At 39.8% G+C, this 26,366-nt stretch overlaps 1 protein-coding gene across 3 annotated transcripts in view; it reads left to right on the top strand.

Annotated features, from left to right (window-relative positions):
• lypla1 (lysophospholipase 1) overlaps window positions 1–26,366 on the top strand; it is a 61,764-nt gene that overhangs the window by 16,323 nt on the left and 19,075 nt on the right. For all 3 annotated transcript variants that reach the window (XM_078540516.1, XM_078540515.1, XM_078540518.1), the window contains exons 2-6: window positions 931–962; window positions 5,312–5,377; window positions 8,936–8,983; window positions 13,885–13,955; window positions 21,108–21,181. In XM_078540516.1, the coding sequence (XP_078396642.1) occupies window positions 931–962; window positions 5,312–5,377; window positions 8,936–8,983; window positions 13,885–13,955; window positions 21,108–21,181 (291 nt within the window). The remainder of the gene's footprint in view (window positions 1–930; window positions 963–5,311; window positions 5,378–8,935; window positions 8,984–13,884; window positions 13,956–21,107; window positions 21,182–26,366) is intronic.

A 26,366-nucleotide genomic window follows, 5' to 3' on the forward strand; every position in this document is an offset into this window, starting at 1 on the left:
AGGCCCTGTGATTTTTTTTTTTAAAGAAAACCTTCCACAGATGTTATAGTCTCTTTTTTTAAATAGTAACTTGTCAGCATATAACAATCAAGACTGCCATTGCTTTTCATCCTAACCTCGCACAACCTTCCCACTTTAACTTTTGCAGCTCTCTAATCCTGCTCTACATTTCCCTTCTCTGCTGTTAACAGTTTTTCCCAGCCTTTAACATTGCATTGTGACAATATCACAAGAGATCAGCTAACATCTTAAAATATGCTTGTGCATGCACTTCTTGTCCAATTTCCTGTTGTCATTTTGGGCAAATTGTGAAAATTTAACATTGAAACTGCCTATGTCAACATTTTGAAGGGCAATCTATATGTAAAACGGTGTTTTGTAAGTTACCAACTTTGAAGGTCTATAGTTACAATTGGAAAATGTTCATATTGTGTTAGAACAAGATGTCAGTAACACCCTGTAGTACAACAAAATCAAATTTATGGAAATAATTTTAGACTTGGGTGTGCCACAGCCAATGTACAAACCCCAACTGTGCCTCAAGTAGTTGAGCAGTGTAGAAATGTGACTGAATATGATGCTTACACACAACAAAAAAGAATGGTTCCTCTAATTCATTGTTTGGAATGTTGTCTAACAATGTAAATTTATCAGTTATAGTTTCACAAAAATTGTCAATGGACAATGGTAAGTGTCAGGAAGTCAGAACCAGTTGTTAGGTTTTGTGAATTTTAATTTTGACTTTCGAGGACAAAGATTGGCATGTCCTCATTTCTCATAATTCAATATTGTTGCTATGAGTATTTTCTGTACAGTTAATTTGGCCAAATTTAAGCAAACTTTTATTGAGGGTGTTTACTTTTATATTTCATAATTTATTAATACCCATTTTAAAGAATTCTTAATGTCATTTCTCCCCTTTATTTGCAGGTTATCTTTCTACATGGATTAGGAGACACTGGGTAAGAGGAGACTTTTTAAGAAGTTCTTGTGTGCAATGTATCACTATTCAGAGATAATACTGTGAAACCTGGTTGTATTCAGCCATGTCGCATTCCTTGCTGGCTCAATAGATGTACTGTGGTATAGTAGGAAAACCAGGGAGGTCCCATTCCTGAAATGTGATAGGTTGACTAGCCCCTGTCAGGGTGAGGATAGAGCACTTCAGTAGCCCTTGGTGTCCCTCAGCCATGGATGGAGTAAAAATATCTAAGTTTTCACACACATATTGGCCTACAGAAATGAAAGGGCCCATGCCTGTGTTGATTAAGGACAGGGTTGGGCTCAGTTGTGGTATCCCTGCCTCCAAGATCAAATAGTACCCCAAAACTCATTTTCTAGGCTTACATATGACGAGTATGCATATGGCTGAGCTATGAAGGGATTACTGGCACAATAAGTATCAACCACAGCAAAATTATTATTACATGAATAATCTACAAATTCACTACTGAATAGAAAAAACTTTGACAATTCTGTTAGTGCCTTCCATTACCAAGCAGTATTGAACTGAAAATGTAGACAAAGCACAATGGCATAGATAGTGGATAATTAGTGAAACCATTCATAAAATACCAATTTTGATCCATTTATTTGATAATGTAATCTTGGCATTAATTTATTTTGTCCATTAGAAAATACTTTATCACAGCTTATTTTTCGTGCTGCATTGGCCTCATGAGCTTGTTCTCCTCTGTACATGGAATATGTATTTTTTTCTGCACATGAGCCTGACCAGTATAGAACTGCTTTTCTGAAAGCAGTTTAAAAATAAATTAAGCAGTTACTGCTGCCCCTCTCCATAATTTACTATGGTAACTCCTTATTGTGGCTGTCTTTAAACAATGTGCACCATCAGTAGTATATATATTTTTAAATTATCAATGCTTTACAAGAACCCATGCATTTCTCAACCATTCGAGCACGGTCTAAGAACCAAGCAAACCTAGAAACTGTGTTCAAATCTTAATAACCAGTGTACACATCAATGAATTGGAAACAAAATCTGGAAGATGAATTTTTTATTTTTGCAGCATCTAAAAAGATAAATTAATCTTCTGGTTGTAAATCTTTTTGTCAGGATTGGAAATTAGAAAATAAGTGAACAGCTTAATAGGATTGAACAGAATAAAAAGGGAAAAACCACAGATAGTGATACAGAGCTGAGTACTGTATACTAATTGCTATTGCACAAAAGATGTTGGAAATGGACTTTTCTAAAAAGTGAAACATTTGGGAGACATGCTGGATAAAGGGCAAAGATCACCTCAAGCAGGATAAAGCATTGAAAGTGATGGTGAAAACAGCACTTTCAAGCTTTAGAAATGCATTTGAATGCAACATTTCCAAAATTGGTGGGAATGAAGTGGAATTTTGAGTTCTTATTCCTTTTGCAAGAAGATTTCTATTGATATTGCTAACAAAGTGAGCCCCGATGGTTGATTTTTTTAAAAGAAAGATTGGTTTGTGTCTATCAAAGTGTGATGTTTGGTGTATATTGAATATGTGCTAGATGAAAGACTATATATATTATCATCAGCTATCTCTCGATTCAATTATGACACCTACTCAGAGTCGCGAGTTCCTGCTATGGGTCTTCATGTGACTGAACAAGCCGATTCTCAACCGCAGATTTTTGGGCACATGGGGCCTTTTGAGAGAGGTGTCTGCCAAATTATATGAAATGCTCAATATATTCCAGTGTCTCCATCACCATACATGGCAAGCAGATTATTTGGCTGATCAGGTATAGATTGAGTTTTGTTTCGGCAACGTTCAAGAACAAGCCGGGCTTCTTGTATGCAGAATTGAAGAAATTGAGAGTGGCTTCCATGAAGCAGTGGGAACCAGAGTGTAGGATTTGCTTCCTTTTCTTGCCTCCTCTACGGCCGCTCTGCCTCATTGTGAAAACGTAGCTCAAAAGTGTGATGCAGCTTGATGGACAAGTTATTGCCATTTGAATGAATAGTAGCAAACTCCTCCCAGTCATTAATGTCAATGCTGCTGTACTTCAAGCAGAGCTTCAAAGCGTCTTTAAAGCATTTTCTTTGTCCTTCCCGGAACGCCGGTCATTTGAGAGTTGAGAAAATGTGACCGGCAGGAAAGATGCTTTTTGGCCATCTGGACACAGTGTCAGCCCATTTAAGTTGATTTTGCTGGAGTTTTGCCCGAACGCTTGTGGATCTGGCTTCCGTAGGGCATAAGCATTTGTTCGACAGTTTTCTCAATGAATCAGGAGGGTGTGGTAGAGACATTGCTGATGGAATTTCTCTAGTGCACTTATATGTCACAGGTATACATAAAGTCCAGGCCTCTCAGTAGTACAGCTGTGTGTTGACAACAACTGCTGTGTACACTGGGAGTTTGGTTGACTTGCAGAGGTCTTTGATGTCAAACATTCGTTGCCGTAGTTTGTAGAATGCTGAGCTGACCTCCCTGATCCGGTGTTGGATCTCCTCGTCAATGAGAGAGGTGTCTGCCAAGTTATATGAAATGCTCAATATATTCCAGTGTCTCCATCACCATACGTGGCAAGCTGATTATTTGGCTGATCAGGTATAGATTGAGTTTTGTTCGGCAACATTCAAGAACAAGCCAGGTTTCTTGTGTGCAGAATTGAAGAGATTGAGAGTGGCTTGCAGATCTGGTGCAGAGTGGGCAATGACACTGCAGTCATCTGCAAACTGTAAATCGTGTATCTCTATGGTGGCCAGTTTAGTTTTGGCATTGAAGTGACAGGTTAAAGAGTTTTCCACCTGGGAGATATTTAATATTTACACCAGAGAGCAGTTTATCTTTGATGAGGTAAATAGCCACTGTCTTATAGATTGCAAATAGTACGGGGGCAATCCCACAGCTTTGCTTGACACTGGTCTGAATTTTGAAGGTGACTGTTTCAGATCTCCCGCTCAGGACAGTTGCAGCCATACCATTGTGAACCAGTTGCAGGATTTGATGAAATTCCTTAGACATCCAAATCTTTGAAGCACAATCCACAGATTTACTGAGCCAAATGCTTTGGTTAAGTTGATGAATGCAATGAGGAGTTCCTAGTGTTGTTTTCAACATTTTTCTTGGATTTATCTGGCAACAAAGACCATGTCAGCGGTTTCTCTGGAAGGTCTCAAGCCACACTGTGTCGCTGAGAGGATTTCTTCAGCCACACGAAGTCGACAATTCAAGAGAGTACATGACAGGATTTTCCCTGCTATGGGTAAGAGAGAAATACCTTGATAATTTCCACTTCATATTCAGAAATATAGATAGATATAATTGAATAGAATTATATACACCACCCCACAGTGGGAGGCGATGGCATAGTGGAATTGTCGCAGGACTAGTAATCCAGAAACCCAGGGTAATGCTCTGGGGACCCGAATTCGAATGGTGGAATTTGAATTCAATAAAAATCTAGAATTAAAAGTCTAATGGTGACCATGAAACCATTGTCGATTATCATAAAGACCCATCTGGTTCATTAATGCATTCATTTATAATGCACTCTTTCATAAAGATATGTATTTTCTATCAGACTTAACCATCGGGGACCACCTGTGAGCAATATCAATGGAAATATTCTAGCAAAAGGAATAAGAACTCAAAATTCCACCTCATTCCCACCAATTTTGGAAATGTTGCACTCCCCTTTCAAATACATTTCTAAAACTTGAAAGTGCTGTTTTCACCATCACTTTCAATGCTTTATCCTGCTTGACTGAGGTGATCTTTGCCCTTTGTTCATCATTTGCCACCCAAATGTTTCATTTTTTTTAAGAGAAGTCCATATATAGCATCTTTTGTGCAATAGTAATTAGCATACAGTACTCAGTCCTGGTTCACTGTCTGTGGTTTTTCTCTTTCTATTTTGTTCAACGCTATTAAGTTGTTCACTCATTTTCTCATTTCCAATCCTTATAAAAAGATCTACAACCAGAAGATCAATTTGTCTTTTCAGATGCTGCAAAAGAAAATTCACTTCCAGATTTTGTTTTCAATTCAATCAGACTTCTCCAGCACACTTCATTTGGGCCTTGGCACTTCTCAATTAAGAAAGAAAGGTGGTTTTCTACTTCTGAACTGCCCTGCGAGCTATGCTGGAACTGCCTGTGTGCACACAACATGGTACCAGATTCAGTAAATGTGTTGTATGTTCATATAGTTTGCAGTTACCTGCTGCTTAGTTATTATTTGCATACATTGGCTCCTAGGGTGAGCTAAAGAGAGTGGCTGGCATCCATCTTCATCGGGGATGTTTCAGACTTTTATGTGGAATATTTGTAGCTACTGTCTTTACATGCTTTATATCTTGTAGACATGGCTGGGCGGAGGGATTGGCAGCTATCAAGACACCACATGTGAAATACATATGCCCACATGCGTAAGTACTTTAATGGAAAATTTTATAACGTCCTTCTTTACTTGGTTGAGTGCCCATTCCAAAATAAAGCTACACGTTTGCTGCAATTCAATAAAACAGATATATTATTTAAAATATTGTCAATGGCACATGCTTCCTATACAATTGAATCTTAGTTCCTGTGTCAAACTTGCGAAATACATGTCTGTCGACTGAATTTTGAAAGCAGACAGAAAGCTACGAGCTATAATGAGATTTTCAACTGAGTTTTGTTGAAAAATTAGAAAATGTAAAAATTTTAATTATTGACCAAGGGAGACAGACATCGATTTTGTGGCAGAGCGAGAGACACTTCGGGAATCATTCACAAAACATCAAATTTAAAGTTTACGGACATATTTTTAAAAACCTACAAACCAGAGCTGCCAGACATTAGGAAACTCCTGTCAGGCCCACATCAACCTTTTGTTCAAAAAGTAGGAGCAGAAATAGGCCAATTGACCTCACAAGCCCGTTCTGCCATTTTGACCCAGCGATATTGAAGAAAAGCGATATAGCTCCAAGTCAGGATGGTGAGTGGATTGGAGGAGAGCTTGCAGCTGGTGGTATCCCCATATGTCTGTTGCCCTTCTCCTTCCATGTGGTAGCGATCATGGGTTAGGAAGGTGCTGCCTAAGGAGCCTCTGAGTTCCTGCAGTGCACCTTGTAGATGGTACACACTGCTGCCATGTGCATCGGTGGTGGGGGGAGTGAATGTTTGTCGAAGAGGTGCCGATCAGGTGGCTGCTTTGTCCTGGATGGTGTCAAGCTTCTTACAATCACTATCATTAGAGAAAAAGTAATGGGAATACTAATGGGACTTGAGGCTGACAGGTTCCCCTGAACCAGATGGCTTTCATCCTAGGCTGTTAAAAGAAGTGGCTGCAGAGAAAATAGATGCATTCGTTGTATTCTCCCAAAATTTCCTAGATTTTGAAAAGGTCCCAGCAGATTAGAAAACCACAAATGTAGTGGTTCAAGAAAGGGAGACAAAGCCAGAAACTATGGGCCAGTTAACCAGACTTGCTGAGTTCTGCCAGCATTTTCTGTTTTTGTTATTATTTATATAAAAGTAGGGCGGTCTTTCTATGCCTGTGCAGAGCATTGGTGAGACCACACCTAAAGTAATGTATCTTGTTTTGGTCAGCTTACTTGAGGAGGGATATACTTGCACTGGAAGCAGTTCACAGAAGGCTCGCTAGGCTGATTCCTGGGATGAGGGGTTTATCTTATGAGGTAATGTTCAGCAGGTTGGGCCTATGCTCATTGGAGTTTGAAAGAATAAGAGGTGATCTTATTGAAAAACACAAGATTCTAAAGGGGCTTGACAAGGTAGATCTGAGACTGATCTGCAGTTCCCTGTTTATTCTCTTCCTCCTTTCTTGAACAGCAGTGTTAAATTTGCTTCTTTTCAATTCATTTGAACTGTTCCAGAACCTAGGGAATATCGGAAAATCACAATCTGTGCATACACCATCTCTGCAGCTACCTTTTAGGACCCTATGCTGTTGTCCATCAGGAATAGGGGATTATTAGGCTTTTAGTACCAATAATTTCTCCAAACCTTGAATTCTTTGCTCTCATTAGACCCTTGGTTCCCCAATATCTCAAGATTTTTGTGTCTTCTACTGTGAATACAGACACAAAATATTTGTTAAATGTATCTGCCATCTGCTTCCTGTTATAACTTCTCCTGTCTCAGACTGTTTACTTTCACTACTCTCTTCCTTTCTATAACTTGTAGAAGCTCTTACAATCTTTCTGTTTCTTGCTAGTTTACTCTAATTTTATTTTCTCTTAATCAATTTTTTTGATCATCCTTTGCTGGTTTCTCAAGCTCTGCCAAACCTCAGGCTTACTACCTGTTCTTGGCATTATTTTAAGCCACCTCTTTTAATCGAATATCATTGTTAACCTCTAGTTAACCATGGAGTATATATTTGTTAAGAACTATGAATTTCTTTTCAAATGTTCGCCATTGCTTATCCAATGTCATACCTTTTAATTTCATTTCCCAATCTACCTTGGTCAATTTGCCCATCATACCTATGGAAATTGCCTTTAAATTTAATATTCTTGTTTCAGACTCTATTAGCTTTGATGTGAAATTCATCATATTATGATCGCTCATCAAAATTCAGATAGCCAGGTGGTAAAGGGTAGAAAGTTGAAGCTAAGTCTTTATTTATTTACAAGCTTTTACATGCAGAGAGAAACATTGTATATTGTGTACCTCCAAAACAGTCCAGCCCTCTTTCAGCCTACTCTATGTGAGCACACTTAACACTCCACATAATACTCACCATCTGAATGCAATTAACACACAATTTATATACAATTAACTCTTCCCAGTTGGAGCCCTTACTGTAAGATTACTAACTAACCCTCTTTCATTACACAAGGCCAGATCTAAATTAGCCTCTTCCCCGTTTGATTCCATGACATACTGTTGCAAGAAACAATCTTGAATGCATTCCATGACCTCATCCTCCACATGCCTTTGCCAGCTTATTATGTCTGGCCTATGTGAAGGTTAGAGTTCTGCACGATTATTGCTTTTATTACAAACTGCTCTTATTTCTTGATTAATACTCTGTCCAACAATATACTTACTGTTAGGGAGTCCATAAACTATTCTCACCAGTCTTTTCTTCCCTTTGTTATTTCTTATTTCCACTCCTGCTGATTCTACTCCCTGCTCTACTGAGCCAAGATTCTTCCTCAGTATTGTTCTTAATGTTGTCCTTTATTACCTGGACTACCTGTTTTCCACTTTGTTTGTCTTTGAACTGTCAAGAATATTTAGTTCCCAACCTTGGTCACTGTGCAACCGCATCTCTTCAATGGCTAGTAGATCAAACCCATTTATCTTTGTGCCATTAATTTGTCTCCCTTGTTACAAATCATCATGCACTCAGATAAAGCACCTTTCACTTTAATGTTTAAGCATTTTTCCTGATTTGACCTCTTTGCAGATGCACTATCACTTAAGCTGTTATCCCTTCCTGTGAGACTCTGCTTATCTTTACCCAAAACACTACAGTGCTCAATGAACTTGACTTTTCTTTCTAGATTATAAATTTACCCCACGTGAACACTTCCTCCTCCTCTGCGTTCTCCACCACCCCCACTCCCCCATTGCCAATGTTCTTAGTTTAAAGTCCTATTCACAGTTTGAGTTATATAATCTACCCGGATACTGTTCCACCCAAGTTTAAGTGGTGCATGTCTCAAAGGAACAGTACCAGTGTCAGTGCCCCATGAATTGAAACCCTTGTCTCCCACACCACCTTTGAAATCATGTTTTCAGCTTTCTGATTTGTTTGACCCAATGCCAATCCAAACCTTTTGAGGTTCTGAGTCAAAAAATCCTGGAACTTCCTAACTACACCACAAGGACTGCAGTGGCTCCAGAAGGTAGCTCACCACAATCTTCTCAAGGGCACAGTAGGGCTGCACAGTAAATACCGTTCTTGCTAGTGATGAGCCCCATGAACAAATTTTTAAAAAAGTTAACTTGTGGTCTATGTTTGCTTTTAGGCCTATTGCTCCTGTCACAATGAACTTCAGAATGAATATGTCATCTTGGTAAGTGTTTGATTAGAATGAAAGTTATTTGTAATTGTCATTGCATTTGGTTGATATGAAATGTCATGGGGAAGCAAGAAATTTTAGGTGTGCATTAATAACGTTCATTACTTCCTTAATAAGATTTTGTAGTTCCTGCAGCGTTGCAAGCGAATACTGCCCACCCTCAATCCCTTTGTCTGTCTGTCTGTCTGTCAAATATGTTTTTGGAGCTTAATGTTCTGTTTGACCTTACACCGAGTTGCAATCCCTGGCCCTCCAATAATAAAACAGTCCAAGCCAATCTAAAGCAGGACCTGAATGACATTCAAGCTTAGGCTTCCAAGTGGCAGGTAATATTTGCAGCATATAAATGTCATACAGTGGCTTTTGAACAAAGAAAACCATAGGAACGTAGTGGACCTTCGAGCCTGCTCTGCCATTCGATAAGATCATAGCTGATTTGGTTGTGATCTTGACTCCACCTTCTTCTCTCCCTTCCTTGACTCCCTTTTCTTATCAAAAATCTATCTAACTCAGCCTTGAATAAATGTAATGCCCCAGCCTCTTCCTGGAGAGGGGAATTTCACAGACTAACGATCCTCTGAGAGAAAAATTTCCTCCTTATCACCGTCATAAATGGGAAACTACGTATTCTTAAACTTTGTCCCCTAGTTCTAGTCTCCTCCACAAAAGGAAACATTCTCCTAGTATCCACTCTGTCAAGTCCCCTCAGAATCTTATGTTTCAATAAAATCATCTCTCATTCTCTAAACTCCAATGGGTATAGGCCCAAGGTCTTCAACCTTTCTTCATAAGATAAGCACTTCTTCCCAGGAATGAGTTGAGTGAATGTTCTTTTAACTGCTTGTAATGCAACTATACCATTTTTCAAATAAGGAGACTACAATTGTAGACAATACTCCAGATGTGGACTCACCAAGGCCCTGTGCAACTGCCGGAAAATATCCCTACTTTTATATTGCATTCCCCTCGCAATAAACACCCAATATTCCATTTGCCTTCCTAATCACTTGCTGTACCTGCAAACTAACGTTTTGGGATTAATGTACCAGGACTTCCAGATCCCTCCATACCACAGAATTCTGCAATCTCTTGCCATATAAATAGTATACAGTTTTTCTATTCTTCCTGTCAAAGTGGATAAGTTCACCCAAGTAAGCCCTTTCAGCCCCTCAAACCTGCTGTGCCATTCACTGAGGTCATAGCTGATCAGTACCTCAACTCTATTTACCCATCTGAAGAGGGTATCAATTGATACCTTCTTCTAACAACAATCCATTTAAATGCCTTGAAAGCTCCAGTTGTCCCAAAAGCCACAGCATTATGTGGGAGAAAATTCCAGATTTCTACAACCCTTTGTGTGAAAAAGTGCTTCCTGATTTTATTCCTAAATAGCTGGCTCTAATTTAACATTATGTCCTTGATTCTACCCACCAGATAAAACAGTTTGTACCCAACAAATATTTTTAAACATTTTAATCATCTTGATCAGATCAGTCCTCAGTCTCCTATGCCGAAAGAAATATAAGCGAAGTTTATCCAACCTGTACTCATAATTTCATCCTCTCAGTCCTGGTATCACACTGGTCATTCTGTGCTGCACCCCTCCAAGGCCAGTTTATCCTCCCTGAGGTGGTGAACCCAAAATTGAACTCAGTATCCCAGATGGCTTCTGACCAAGACTCTATACAACTGAAATGTAACTTCCTCCCCTTTGTATTCCAGCCCCCTTAAGATAAAGGCCAGCATTCCATATATCTTTTTGATTGCTTTATGCACCTGTCTGCTAGCTTTTAATGAGTTTTGTACTTGGACTTCCAAATCACTTTGCTCCTTTAGAAAATAAGTTTCAAAGTGGATGGCATCAACATGCCCACATTGAACTCCATCTGCCATAATATTGTAAATGACTCATATTAATGATTCTGTCTCTTTGCAACTTCTCACTCCCATCAGTGACAGCCATGGCTCAGTTAGTAGCATTCTCTCCTCTTGAGTCTGAAGGTATGGGTTCAAGTCTCCAGCGACTTGAGCACAAAAATGTAGGCTGGCAGTACAGTGCAGTAACGAGGGAGTGCTGCACTGTTGGGAGGGCACCTTTCCTTCAGATAAATTGTTAAGCTGACACCCCTCTATGTTCTCAGCTGAATGTGTAAAATCTCAAGGCACTAGTTCAAAGAAGTGCAGGGGAACTATCCCTCGTGTCCTTATCTCTCAACCAACGTCCTTTAAAAAAATATTATCTGGCCGTTATCACTCACATTGCTGTTTGTGGGAGCTTGCTGTGGACAAATTGGCTGTATTCTCCATCATCAGCAAAGTGATGGAAGGTGTCAATGACAATGATATCAAGCGGCTCTTGCACAGCAATAACCTGCTCACCAATGCTTAGTTAGGATTCTGGTAGGGACTTTCGGCTCCAGACCTCACTACAGCCTTGGCCCAAACATGGACAAACGATTTGAATTTCGGAGGTGAGTTGCGAGTGACTATTCTTACATAAAGGCAGCATTTGACTGAGTGTGGCATCAGGAGCCCTAGCAAAATTGAAGTCAGTAGGAATCAGGTGGGGGAAATGTTCTCCAGTGGTTGGAGTCATACCTAGCACAAAGTTGCTAATCATCTCATTAGAGGCCAATCATCTCAGCCTCAGGGCATCTGCTGGCATTTCTCAGGGTAGTTTCCATTTTTTTATTAATGTGGAAGTCACTGGCTAGGCCAGCATTTATTGTCCATCCCTAATTGCCCTTGAGAATATGGTGGTGAGCTGCCTTCTTGAACCATTGCAGTCCATGTGGTAAATGTATACCCATGGTGCTGTTGGGGAGAGAGTTCCAGGATTTTAACCAGAGACAGTGAAGGAACGACGATATATTTCCAAGTCAGGATGGTGAATGGCTTAACCCTAGGCCCAACCATCTTCAGCTGTTTCTTCAATGACCTTCCTTTCATCATACAGTCAGAAGTGGGGATATTTGCTGATGATTGCACTGTTTAGTACCATTGAAGACTCCTCAGATACTGAAGCAGTCCATGTGCACATGCAGCAATACCTGGACAATGTTCTGGCTTGGACTGATATGTCTAATGGTCTTATGGTGGCGAGTAACGTTTGCACCACTCCAGTGCTAGGCTATGACCATCTCCAAGAGAGAATCTTAACTCCCATCACTGCTTGATATTCAATGGCATTGCCATTGCTGAATTCCCCACAATCAAAATCCTGGAGGTTTGACCATTGACCAGAAACTGAACTGGACCAGCTATATAATTACTGTGGCTACATGAGCAGGTCAGAGGCTGGGAATTCTGTGGTAAGTAAACCGCCTTCTGACTCTCCGAAGCCTGTCCACCATTTATAAGGCACGGGTCAGGAGTGCACTTGCCTGGATGAATGCAGCTCCAACAACACTCAAGAAGCTTGACACTGTTCAGGACAAAGCAGCCCACTTGATTGGCACCCTATTCACCACCTTAAACATTCACCCCCTCGACCACGACACACTGGCAGCAGTGTGTACCATTTACAAGATGTACTGCAGCAACTTACCAAAACTCCCTTGACCGCACCTTCCAAGCCCACGACCTCTGCCACCTAGAAGGAAAAGGGTTGCAGTTGCATGGGAACACCACCACCTGCAAGTTCCCCTCTAAGCCTCTCACCATCCTGACTTGAAACTATTATCGCTGTTCCTTCACAGTCACTGGGTCAAAAACCTGGAACTTTCTTCCTAACACTACTGTGGGTGTACTTACACCACTTGGACTGAAGTGCTTCAAAAAGGTGACTCAGCACCACCTCCTGGAGGGCAATTAGGAATGGGTGACAAATGCTGACTTCGCCAGCAACACTTGAGTCCCATGAATAAAGAATTAAATAAGATATGATTGTCACTCACCTGGATGGGTGCAGTATTGACATCTCAGAATGAATTAAAGCACTTTGCTTGATTGACATCCCAACCATTGGACTGAATATCGACTTCCTTCATCATTGGCTGCCTCTGGCCAGAGTAATGACAGAAGTTGTAGGGGTGGGAGGTCGCAACAAAGTAATCTTAGTGAGTTGCTGCAGTGCATTTGGTATGTTGTACATTTATTTAGCCCTTTTCGTGATCTCAATGTCCCAAAGTGCATGAATGATGAAATACTTTTGAAATGTAGCCAATTTGTAATATAGGACATTTCTTTCCAGAAATATTTTTACTTCATTTATGCTCACTTTAAGTGGTCAAAACCGCACCTCTAGGCATTACCAAAATTATTCTCTAAATATCCACTTACAATGGGCATTGTGCACAACACAGTGCTCATCTTCACCTGACAGCTGTTGGTGAGCCAGATATTGGAGTATAGAACCCCAAGAGAAAACAACCACAATGATGACTTTCAACAAGATCTGAGGTTCAGAAATATTTAAAATTCGGGCTCTGGTAGAGAACTTGAAACGGGCTAAATTTAAAGAAATAAATTTCAGAAGACAAGAGGACTACTTTCTCAAAACTAACCAGGCTAAACAAGGAGTGCTAAATGCATTAACAAAGAAAACTAACCCCTAAAAGTCTTGCAGGGAGAAAGAGTTTACTGGGGTGACATAAAAAAAATACAGAAACGTTTAAAGTGGAGCACTGAGAAATAAAATGTAAGAGCTAAGTCTAAAAGCAAAGAAGAAACCATACATCAATGGTAAGAAGACAGGGCAAGAAGAGATGAAAAACCTAGAAGCTGAAAATGGGCTTCAAACTGAAGGAGAATACAAAATAGTAACTAATCAAAATGAAGAAGTGCTCACAAGAAGACATGAGCAACATGGTCTCCCCAAACTGAGATAACCCAAGTAAAATCAATAGCAAGTCCTTTCTTTTCAGATTTGTCAATAAAACTTTTCTTTCCCATAGGTTTGATATCATTGGACTTTCTGTGGATTCTGTTGAAGATGAGGGAGGAATCAGAAATGCAGCAGAGAGTGGTAAGGGAGAAAAACTTCTCATAACTATCTTTGCTTAATTAAGTTGTGGATTGATGGTGTTGATAAATATCATAACCATGTTGAGACTTTCTCGAGCTAGACTGCTTTGAAACTTTTGCCTCATTCATTAACTGCTTAAGAAAATGTTTGATGGGTAATATGAAATATTTACATCACTTATGTAACCATCTCTTTAAAGGTACCAATACTCTGAGATGTGTCACTGTTCTTGCATGTTTTTCAGTATGCCCACAGTATTTCTGCTTCTCTCTGTTGGCTGCCTGCACCTTGTAAAAAATTTGACCGTGAGATGAAATCTCCATCCCCAGGATCCTCGGGCAATCAACGTCATGATTTGAATCCAATCAATTCTGCTTTTTTTTTCCTTTCCTTTTTTAGCCTGGACTCCTGATTAACGTTTCCCTTGCATCTCTTCCCTAGTATTTGAAGTTGATTTTTTTTGTTGTTGTCATTTTGCTCTGCCCTCTGCAATTCTGTTTCAAAACCACTTCACCATTACTCCCTCCTGCCTTCAATGTCTAGAACCCTTTCCTTTGATTATCTTCTTTCCACCCACCCTCTTGTAAAATCTTCTATTCCCTGCTCCGTATGCAACTTTTATACCTTCTTCTCCACTTTGTAATGTACTCCTGACATATTTCATAGAAAAACGAGAAGCACAAGAATGCAAGTTCTTCTGGAATGTATCTTGTAATGTTGTCAGTTATTAGATTGATAATCACATGAGAAAGTAAAAATATGCAAATCTTGTCACTTTGTGTATCATTGTCAATGTCATCCCTGGAATCTGGTAAACCTTTTATAAGATGTACTATTCATACGTATATTCTAAATAATATATCTATAATGCATTGATCTTTGAGGTGGGCCTTCACTCAAGTTTTGAATTTCCCACTTTACTTTTTGTTTGATGCACAAAATACAGGATAAGGAAAGTCATTTGTTCCACTTAAATTTATTTCTTGTTGACGAACCTACTTGCTGTGGTGGTCTTTAGTTTGCTTGGATAATCTTGTCAAGGTGAAGGTGCTCTGTACTGGCACAAGATGTCAGCATTGGTTCAGTGGTAGCACTCTTGCCTTTGGGTCAGAAATTGCAAATCTAGCTCTAGAGACTTGAGCACAAAATTCAGGCTGACGCTCCAGTATAGTACTGAGGGAATTCTACACTGTCTAAGGTGCCATCTTTCAGATGAGACATTAAAACCAATGTTCCATCTGCCCTCTTGGATGTATGTGAAACATTCCATGGCATCCTTTCAAAGTAGAGCAGGGAATAAATAGAATGGTGGCTGTAGAGGAAGCCCAAGACCAGGAGTAAGACTGGTACGGTTAAATACAGTGGTGGTGTGGGGAGGCCTAAGACTAGGAGCGAGAGCCATCATCAAACTGATACTCAGCATTGGAGACTGCTGGGAATGACGACCCAATCCAAACCATGGAACCAATGAACAATAGGGAACAGTAAAGTGTAAAAATGCAGTCATTATAGCAGATTCCATAGTTAGGGGAACAGATAGTTTCTGTAATCAGCATTGTGCATATCACATGGTCTGTTGCCCCCCCCACTGGGTGCCAGAGTAAAGGACATCATGGAAAAGATGCAGAATGTCCTGCAGGGAGAAGGGGGTGAGCCAGAAGTTGTTGTGCATGTCAGCACTAAAAACATAGAGAGGGAAGATAATGAGGTACAATGATGAGGAGAAAGTTTGAAAGTAAGACCTCAGCAGTTGTAATCTCTGAATTACTCCCAGTACCACGCATTAGCCAGTACAGAAATAGGAAGATTGAGAGGATCGATGTGTGGCTTGAGGCATGGTGCATGAGGGAGGGCTTCAGATTCTTAAGGCATTGGAACCAATTCTGGGACAGGAGGCATCTGTTCAAAGTGGATGGGTTGCACCTTAACACGACTGGGAGTAACGTCCTCGTGGCTAGGTTTACTCGTGTAGTTTGGGAGAGTTTAAACTAAATTGCAGGGGGATGGGAGATAGTATATAGAAGCCGAAACAAGAAATAAGATGCATAAAGGAGTGAGCGTGATGGATTGTACTAGAGAAAGAAGTCATACCATACGAGTTAGGAGCAGCCGAAGGACTACAAGAAATACAAAGGCAGCACACTTGTAAAAGGCAGATTATGTTTGACTAAACACAAGGTGAGGGGAATGCAGTGAATGTTGTCTGTGGATTTTAAGAAAGTGTTTGACAAAGTACCACCTGAAAGGCTATAAAACAAAACTGAGGCTCATAGAAGAGGAGGGTCAGTGTCAGCTTAGATTAAAAAAAAACATTGACTTAAGGACAGAAAACAGTGAGTCAGGGTAAATTGTTGTTTTTCAGATTGCAGGATAATATATAGTGGTGTTCCCCAAGGGCCAGTTTTATGATCCAGCAGTTGGTAAAGGCTGTTATTTAAAATCCCAGAGGGAAACTTTAAACAACTGTCATAACCTATATTTTCAATTGGTATGTTTGAAATGCAGCTCTGAATTCAGAAATGAACCCACCCAGAGGTTTTTATGTCAAACTAAATGAAACATTTATTAATTTACAACAAATTAAACACATACACTTGGCTACAAATTACTAATATCATAACTTTTTAACAAATTTCCAAATTAATCTCCACGAAGGCAACAATAACCAATAGACTTAAACGGACACCAGGCAAAACATTTTCACCTTACAAATTCAGAATACGGTTCCTTTCGATTTGGTTCCTTTGCAGACAGTTGTAGGCTTACAACTGATTAGATATTACATGCCTCTGCCCTGCACACACAAACTCCTTTCTGTTATACCTAGCCTCTCCCTTTGAATGCAAATTCTCATTGTATCACCAGGTCCTTTGAACTCTACCTCTTCTAACAATAAAACCCCTTTCATAGTCCCAATTTTATTAGTAATATAAACATGTTGCTTGGTGTCTCCTAGCTCGGTGCAAGATTTCACCCCCAGTCTTTGAATGCTCTGTTCAACAAAATGCAAATGTATCCCCTACCTTACTGTTTACATCTCAAAGCTACTATACATCAAAGCACCCAAACTAGCTGCCTTTAATCCAATTAACATACACACAGACTAAACATCTATTTAAAAAAAGAAAAATTCCAATAGTATTATATACATTAATATCTCTTCATGACACCAGTGCTAGGACCACTGCTTTTTTTGATAAGTATAAATGGCATGGATATTGGAATACAAAGCAAAATTTACTGATGATACCAAATTTGAACATATGGCAAACAGTGAAGAGGATACCAACTTGTTGCAAAGGACATAGAGAGTTTAGCATAATGGGCAGGAAAGTGACAGGTGGAATTTAATGTAGAGAAATATGAAGTGATGCATTTTGACAGAAAGGATAAGAGAGGCAGTAAGGACTGATGAGTGTGCAGGGACAAAAGGAACTGAGCTTCATGTGAACAGATCTTTGATGGTGGCAGGACATATTGAGAGATTAGTTAGCAAAGCAAAGCTAACTAATGGGATCTTGGGCTTCATAAATAGAGGTATTCAGTACAAAAGCAGAGAAGTTATGCTGAACCTTTACAAAGCATTGGGTTGGCTACAACAAAAGTATTGCATCCAGTCCTGGTCACCATACTTTAGGAAACGTGAGAGTCCTTGAGAGGGTCTGGTTCTAAGAATGAGGGATTTTAGCTGCTGTTCTTTGTTGGGTCGGACTGGCTGAGGAATTATTGCTGAGACATTGGCATGTCTAAACAGTAACAGGTTTATTGGATATAACGGAACTATATGCACGACTATGTGGTACCCTGCCTAAGCTAGAAGCATTCTCTTTCTCGACACTTGGTCATGTATCTCTTACATCATCATTATGAAAGGAATAAAAAAGAAAGAATACATTGAATAAAACAGGCAATCAACTGGTTGTGTAATGACCTGTAGAGTTTAATTTCTTAACATGACTAACCAAACATCTTCAACCCAAATTTGATTAAATTAAAGGCATTTCCTGATTCATATAGTAGTGCTTGTTTAAACAGCAGGTTGAAATAGCTTGGGAAATGTTATAGTTGTCAACTGGCTTTCTGAACATGCTATATTCTGCTTGAACCTCTGAATGAAACTTGAGAAGGTTCAATTTTTGTAGAATGTGTTTTGATTTTAAATATATTCACAAATATTATGGGGATGGTGGTGAAGAGAAGAAAATTAGTAAGCCTATTACTCTGGAAATGTTCAATCGAGAAACCAATCCCTGAATTAGACAGAGTTTTTATTGATAAGGAAGTCAAGGGTTATGGGGCACAGGCAAAAAGTGCTGTTAAGGCCACCATCAGATCAGCCATGATCTTAGTAAATGGTGGAACAGGCTCGATGGGCCGAATGGCCCACTCCCATTTTTTTGTTTTTTATGTTTATTATGGGCATGTGCTGTTTCCACAGTCCCACACATTAACCCTTTCAACCCTAATACTACAACTACAAAGTTAGTTTGGAGAAGCTGAGTTTGTAGTCCTTGGAGTAAAGAAGATTGAGGGGAGATTTGATAGAGGTGTACAAGATTATGACAGATTTAGATAAGGCAGTCCAAAGAAAAGCCGTTCCATTAACTGATGGTACAAGGACGAGGGAGCGCTGATTTAAGGTTTTAGACAAGAGATGTAGGAGAATGTGAGGAGGAACTTTTTTATGCAACATGTGGTAATGATCTAGAACTCATTGCCAACGAGGATGGTGGAAGTGGAGATGATCAATGATTTCAAGAGGAAATTGTATAGGAACTTGAGGAAGATTGAGGATAGAGCAGAGGAATGGAACTAAACCGATTGCTCGATAGAAAACTGTTATTGACTCAGTGGGGTGATTGGCCTCCTTCTGTACTGTTATGACTGAGTGCTCCCTGTCGCCCTGGTCAAAGTTTGTCCCTCAACCAATGCCAGGGAAACAGATTACCTGGCCATTATTTCACGGCTGTGGCATTTCCTACATTACACTAGTAAACTACACTTCAAAAAAAACACTTAATTGACTGTAAAGCACTTTGGGACTTTGAGGTCATGAAAGACTCTATCAATGCAAGTTCTTTCTTCAACATTGAACTTTTAATGGCCCCAGTGTTTTCATCTCCCTGTCTAGTAGATTAGTTCATGTAGTTTTTCATTGTGTGAGTCTTTCCTAATTATGTATTTCAAGTTTTTATTTTACCAATCAAAACATTATGCATACAATAATTTGAATTGGTCAAATCAAATTCAAATTAAGTTTTAGCCAAAAATTTCTACACTTTAAGAATTATAATTTGTGCGTCTAATTTGTTTCCTTTCACCTTTCATACACTTTCTTATTGCCTTGTTTAATGACTGAGGAGTTTCAGTTGTAAACAATCTTCACAACTAAGTCAACCCTGAGTGAAGTCATGCAAGAATACCAATTTGATTTGAACTGGGAATTATGTAACTGAGATTGTGATATGATTGTTGATTTTACCACATAGAATGTTAAGTTCAATTAATGTTTGTTGGCTGGTATGTAGAAGATGGACTTTTTAATGTTTACGTTGATTGCTGTAACTGAGGGTAAGAATCACTTGTCTAACCGAACTGAATACCAATTGAAATCTGATCTTTACAATGAAGTGGTATCCTGTGGAATGTAACCATCAAAATCATACTTTTAATCCTGACTGCACAAGCTTTGTTAATGAAGATTATAAATTTTTGTGTCCTCCTTGAAAATATTTTCTCATTCAAAGTGATAAAAATTAAGTGGAAATTCAACTGGGCAGGAAATTATCACATAATTTCTGCAAGTTTCAGTAATCAATTGGGTTAAGAAAGGTTAGAGGTGGGCAGTGTTCCAGAGGTGGAAATAGGTGGTTCTGTAATTGAGAGGATATGGGGCTGTAAGTTTAGCTCGGATCAAATAGGATGGCAACATTGCTAACAGCCTGGTTCAACCTGGAATCGGTGACGAATGCGGCGCTTGTGGCAGAGACCTAAGACGATGACTTGGGTTTTCCCAATATTTAGATGGAGGAAATTGCAGTTTACCAAAACTGGATATTGGGAAAACAATTTAACAACAAGGCTGTCAAAGAATTGAGAGGTGGAGCCGGCTGTTGACAATATATGTGCCCCAGTGGACACATCGCTGGAGCAGAATGTAGAAGAGGAAGGTGGCAAGGGTACTTCCTTTGAGGACTTGAGGTAACTTGCTTGGGGTGAGAAGAGAGCCCATTACAGCAGATGATGTGGCTATTATAAGGAAAGGAAGAGTATAGCAAAGTGATGGCTGTCTCTCTGATATAGAGTGGAGGAGAAGCATTGGTGGGGATGGTGTGGTTGGCACTGTCAAAGATTAAAGGCAAGTTGAGCGATTTTGCACCATGGTCAGAGTCACAGAGATCTATTTGCGTCTTTGGAAAAGAGATGTTTCGGTGCTATGGAAGGAGCACAAACTGATTAGAGGTACTGAAATGGGAAGTTGGGAAAGGTGAGCATGGATTTGGAAGCTAACAGTGAACTAAATTACCCTGGACTTTGACAGGAAAGAGATACTGGAGATGGGCAGCTGTTTCAAGGATTTGTGGTGAAGGGTACAATAAATTGTGCGATACAAGTCCACCTGGCGTATAAGGCAACTCCATTTTCTGGCCCCAAAAATCACGATTTGCAAATACTCGGCATATAAGTCAACCCCTTTTTAAGGCACGACATGCTATACTCACATTAGTAGTCGACCTCAATTTTTCACCCCGCAAATGTATGTTATACTTACTAATGCCTTATAACTAGGCACAATAGATCAAGTAGGAGATACATACTGTGCTGCAAAGACGTGCGGGAGTTTAAGACACGCCCACTCTTTGCTTCGTATGCTGATGACATTTCAAAATCGTGACCACCCACGCCCTCGCCAGCAGTTCACCTTTATACTGTGTTTGGAGAGTGATTTCAAAGGCCGAGTTATATGGTGACGCCCACGGTACGATTTTTGGGGAGATGTCATGTGGGGGAGAGTGATGACGGTCTTGTTCTTTTAGGTACACAATTTATAAAAATAAAAATATATATATGATTTTCTTCAGGAAATTGCATCATTTTCTCTGCACTGAGTAAATACAATGTAATATCTGCTTAATTTTATTTGTTTTGCAGTTAAAGCAATGATAGATCTAGAAGTTAAGAATGGGATACCATCTCACCGAATTATTTTGGGAGGCTTTTCTCAGGTGATGTATCATATGCTTATGAACAAGGCATCATGTCTAATGTAATAAAAATAAATAATGCTAGAAATACTCAGCCGATCAGGCAGCATCTGTGAAGAGAAACAGTTAACATTTCAGGTTGAGATTTCCTTTTTAAGAACACAGAGCAAAGATCATCTGAACCTGAAATGTTCACTCTATTTCTCTTCACAGATGCTGCCTGACCTGAATGCTTCCAGCATTTTTTGTTTTTATTTCAGATTTCCATCATCCGCAGAATTCTGCTTTTGTTTGCATGTCTAATCTGTTGGTCTATGTAATATTGGTGACTGATCATCACCAAAATACAGAATGATCGATTAGATGTTTTTTTCTATTACAGTGTAGCTTTAGAAACGATACTGCCAAAATTAAAACATAATGAGCCCTAATTTTTGCTAACTTTGAATTGAGAGAGAAGCAGTTTTCCCATAATTTTCAATGATGCAAATTTAAATGTTTCTCTGGGCATTTATCGGTGTTATTGGTTTTATGTTTTAGAAATGCCAACCAAGGATATTTACAGAACTCTCCCTACTGTGACATCATAATCTATTTTAATAACACTGGAGCATTGTCAATGTTCATGATTTTAATTCCTTTATTTTTGCACAATTTCTGTCTTTGAGGTGTGGGCATTACTGAAGTGCCTACCAGTAATTTACAAAATATTAAGTGCTAGTGACACAGCAAATCAAGCAAAACTGATAGATCCTAAAATTGTGTTGGCAACCTTTTATGATGAATGGGGGTAGCAATTCTTGTGAGAATATAGGTTTATGAGAATTTTTTGAGGAATTAGGCAATGCAAGAGATAAATGACCTTGTGCTTTTCTCTAAAGTTACTGTTCTGCAAAAATATACTACTGTGGATTGCCTGCTGACATCTGGCAGGTGCAAGATCACAAGTGGCCTTGTTATTGCAAAAACTAATTATTGCTAGAAGAGGATAAGAAAGAACAGCATGAGGTTTGGAACTGTCTACAGCTTCATCTCTCATCTTTATCTGTGTGTGTGGAAATGCACATACTTTTGAAAGTTGCTGAAGTATAGATAAATATGATTCACGTACTATTTTTCAGCATTACACTTTGCTGGAATGCTTTTTAATATGAAGGTGGCTAGTTGAGAGATTTATTTTTCAGAAATGGGGAAAGGCATGTTAAAATCTAGATTTTGTTTACACTTACACTTATTATCCTCCAGATGCAGGGTTGTATCATTAACCCTGGAAGCTAAAACAGGCATAGAAAAGGATTATGCTAAGACTAAATGACAGGTAAGGGAGGCTAAGGCCTGTGCCTGAACACAGAGCTTGCTGAGCCTATGATTGGATAGATTTCTGCACAGTTCCAGATATTTGGAGCATGGGTCACTTTCAGTGTAGAAGGGCATGGAAGGACACCAGGCGGGTGTAGCTGCCTGTTAATGACCCCGAGGCCATATTGCCAAGTTTTCAGTAAGATCTGGTTAGGGTCAAATAACGTTTTGTGTAAGACACTTGCTCAATGAATAAAGCCACAAGATTCCAGGGGTTTTGAACAAACAAAAATAAACTTCACTATACAAGGTTAGAAAGATAAATCAATTTGAAATATCTGCCTTATTAACCCTGAATGTTGAGTACATGAGGCATATGTGAATTAACAGACAAACTGTGTTTGAATGCACTACTCTGCACAATAAATGCCAAATGCGATCAAAACAGAGCCCACAGATTTCTCAACAACCCACCCAGACCATCAGTGACACTGAGTCAACCAATCTCCCTGAAACTGTCTCTCTCAGGAGGGATTCCAGTCCTCATCTTCCAAAATCTAACTTTGGAATTCTCTCCAACTCATACAGCATCAACAACGGCCCACCTCACAAGGTTTCAATCACGTGTCCCAAGATTCTGTTCCCCTGGATTCCCACATATACATTGAAACACCAATTCACAAGCACAACTTCAGCTCTTCAATTGCGCCAAGCAGAACACTACTGCTCGAACGGGGTACCTTTGCCCCAGTGGCCTGCAGCACAGAGTCACCAACCTTCAACTGCCTTCTTGGATCTTCAGGGCTTTTTCTGAACCCTCTTCAATACCAGGGCTTCCCTTGAGTCCTCTTCACTTAAAGTTTGCTCCTGATCCTTTTCCTATTTGGAGCCTGTTTCTCTGCCCCTCTCCTTTTAACTAAACTGGGACCTCTTCCTGTCCCTGTCTCTTTAGAACCTCTAGCTGTCCCCTGTCCGGGACTCTTCTTTTCAGTGGCACTCCGCTCCCGATCACCTGTCCCAGGTTTTCACACTGTTTTCTTATGCACAAGAGCACTGGGCCTAAAATAAATGTAAAAATGCCAATCTGCACATGTGCAGCCCGCTCCTTGTCTGCACATGTGCTAAAGCTCCACGGCCCGTCGGGAGTTTAAGCTCCCAACCTCCGCACTTTCCAACGAGGTAAGTTTGGGTTTCATAACTACACTTCTGCGAGTAGAAGGTATGTGGAATAGGCACACCTTCAACTCGAAGGGCATTAATTAATCCTCAATTCTACTTTGTAAACTGCTGCTCAAATACTGTAATGTATTAAGTCTCACTTATGAGTAAACAAAATCATAGTTACCAATGGATAGTCAGCTTCAACATATCGAACATGTACTCCAAAGGAACTTTAAATTAATTCCATTCTCATTCATGGGAAGAGTGCTGCACAACAGACTTCTCCCAGGCTCTCCCTAATTTGTTGTTGTGCAGTACCAAACTGAGTAACGTTTCTGGTACACAGGATTGGGGAACAAATGGCTACAGATTCCTTCAAGTATTGTTCCTATAGAAGCATTCCTACGTTACTATTGTATTTTCTTATTTTGATATAATGTGATCCTGTTAGGAACCGTTAAAGTAGAAAGAAGAAATCCGAAGCACCCAGCAATTAACCGACAGAACTACAACACACAATTTCACATTTTTAAATAAAAACAAACTTTATTGCATAAAAAGATAAATTAAACAAAGCAAGCTTTATAACTTTATATAGAAAATTAGAAGATAGAAGCAGGAGTAGGTAATTCAGCCATTCAATATGATCATGGTTGATCCTCTATCTCAACACCGTACTCCCACTGTCTCCCCATACCCTTTGACGCCTTTAGAGTCTAGAAGTCTATCTATTTTCTTCTTAAACATACTCAGTGACTTGGCCTCCACAGCGCTCTGTGGTAGAGAATTCCACAGGTTCACCACCCTCTGAGTGAAGAAGTTTCTCCTCATCTCGGTCCTAAATGTCCTACCCTGTATCCTGAGATTGTGACCCCTTTCATTCTTCTGAACCCTAGTGAATACAGGCCTAGTCGGTCCAATCTCTCCTCATACGACAATCCTGCCATCCCAGGAATTAGTCTAGTGAACCTTCGCTACATTCGCTCTATGGCAAGTATACCCTATCTTAGGTAAGGAGACCAAAACTGCACACAGTACTCCAGGTGTGGTCTCAGCAAGGCCCTGTATAGCTGCAGCAAGACATCCTTGCTCCTGTACTCACACCCTCTTGCAATTAAGGCCAACATATAATTTGCTGCCTTAACTGCTTGCTGCACCTGTATGTTTGCTTTCAGTGATTGGTGTACAAGGACACTCAGGTCCCTTTATACATCAACATTTCCGAATCTATCACCATGTAAGTAATACTCTGTCATTCTGTTTTTCCTACCAATGTGGATAACTTCACACTTATCCACATTACACTCCATCTGCCATGTATTTGCCCGCTCACTCAACTTGTCTAAATCACCTTCAAGCCTCTTAGCATCCTCATCACCACTCGCATTCCCACCTAGTTATAGTTTATAACTACTTAAGCTACGAACTTTGTGTTACTGTTTATTTCCTCCAAGAGTTTCCTTATCTTATGAAATCTTCACTTTTCCTAGGACTAACCCCAAGTTATGCCATAGTCCTCTGGAATTTACTTCAGTTCTCCTCCGTATTCCAGCTTTTTCAAAGATACAAATTTTATGGGAATCCTTTGATTAGCTTTTAGCTAAATGATTCTCCAAATTTCTTTAAAGACTCGGACTCTTCAGCTCCTTGTCATAGTTTTAGATATACATAGACTGCTTTTTCCCAGTCCGCTTTCACAGATTCTGTAAAGCTCTTTCCAAGCTAACTATTCAAGCTGACTACTTTCTGCCACAAGGCTCTGTGAGGACCACTGTAGATTTCTTTCACTAGCTTCAAACTAGGAAAATCTTTCAGCTTCTTTCCCCCTCATGAATTCCAAACTGAACTGTGTCCCCACCCACATTCCGCATAGTGAATGATAAAGTTCATATTTTGTCTGCTTGAATGCAGGCCTGACTAATATTCATATCTTTTGGCTCTCTTGTGTAGTTGCATCCTACACAAAAGCAAATCTGCAACTGCCTCTGCCTGTTCCCAAACTGAACTGCTTGCTTCTGTCAGAATTAGACAAAATAACCTTCTAACCAGGGCTCCACCCTGAATCACTATCTCTATGCCAACGTGGCATGCTTTGGGATAGCTCAAACAGAGATTCTGAAACCAATATGAATAATTTCCATCTCTAATGGAGTTTTGCAACACTCTTTCCCAGAAGTGCTGGCTCTGTTAAGGAACTCTGTTGTTTGAAACCTGGTTTTACCTTCTCTTGAACTGAGAGCTGCATACCTAATTTAAATCTTTTATTGAAGTAAGGGTAGACTTTCTGGCTCCATTACAAGCCCAGAGATGGCTCAATAATGTTCAAGTTTTATACTTTTACTTCTGACCTTGTAAGATAAGCATTAGTTAGCTTTTAACTGTAATTGCCTCCAAGCTTATTTGAATTGCATTTACTTAAGGATTGCTTATCAGTTTCTCAGATAGCTTCCCCCATTTATCTACAGTTAATTCTGAAAACCAGAAGTTATATTCTGCAATAGCGGTGAGGTAAGAGTGACTGCCCTTGACATCAAGGCAGCATTTGACCAAGTGTGGCATCAAGGAGCCATAGCAAAGCTGGAGTCAATGGGAATCATGGGGGAAAACTCTCCGCTGGTTGGAGTCAGACCTAGCACAAAAGAAGATGGTTGTGGTTGTTGGAGGTCACTCATCCAGGATATCACTGCAGGAGTTCCTCAGGGTAGTGTCCTAGGCCCAACCCTCTTCAGCTGCTTCACCAATGACC

This window comes from Cetorhinus maximus, chromosome 4, assembly GCF_964194155.1.
Source record: "Cetorhinus maximus chromosome 4, sCetMax3.hap1.1, whole genome shotgun sequence".
Classification (NCBI taxonomy): domain Eukaryota; kingdom Metazoa; phylum Chordata; class Chondrichthyes; order Lamniformes; family Cetorhinidae; genus Cetorhinus; species Cetorhinus maximus.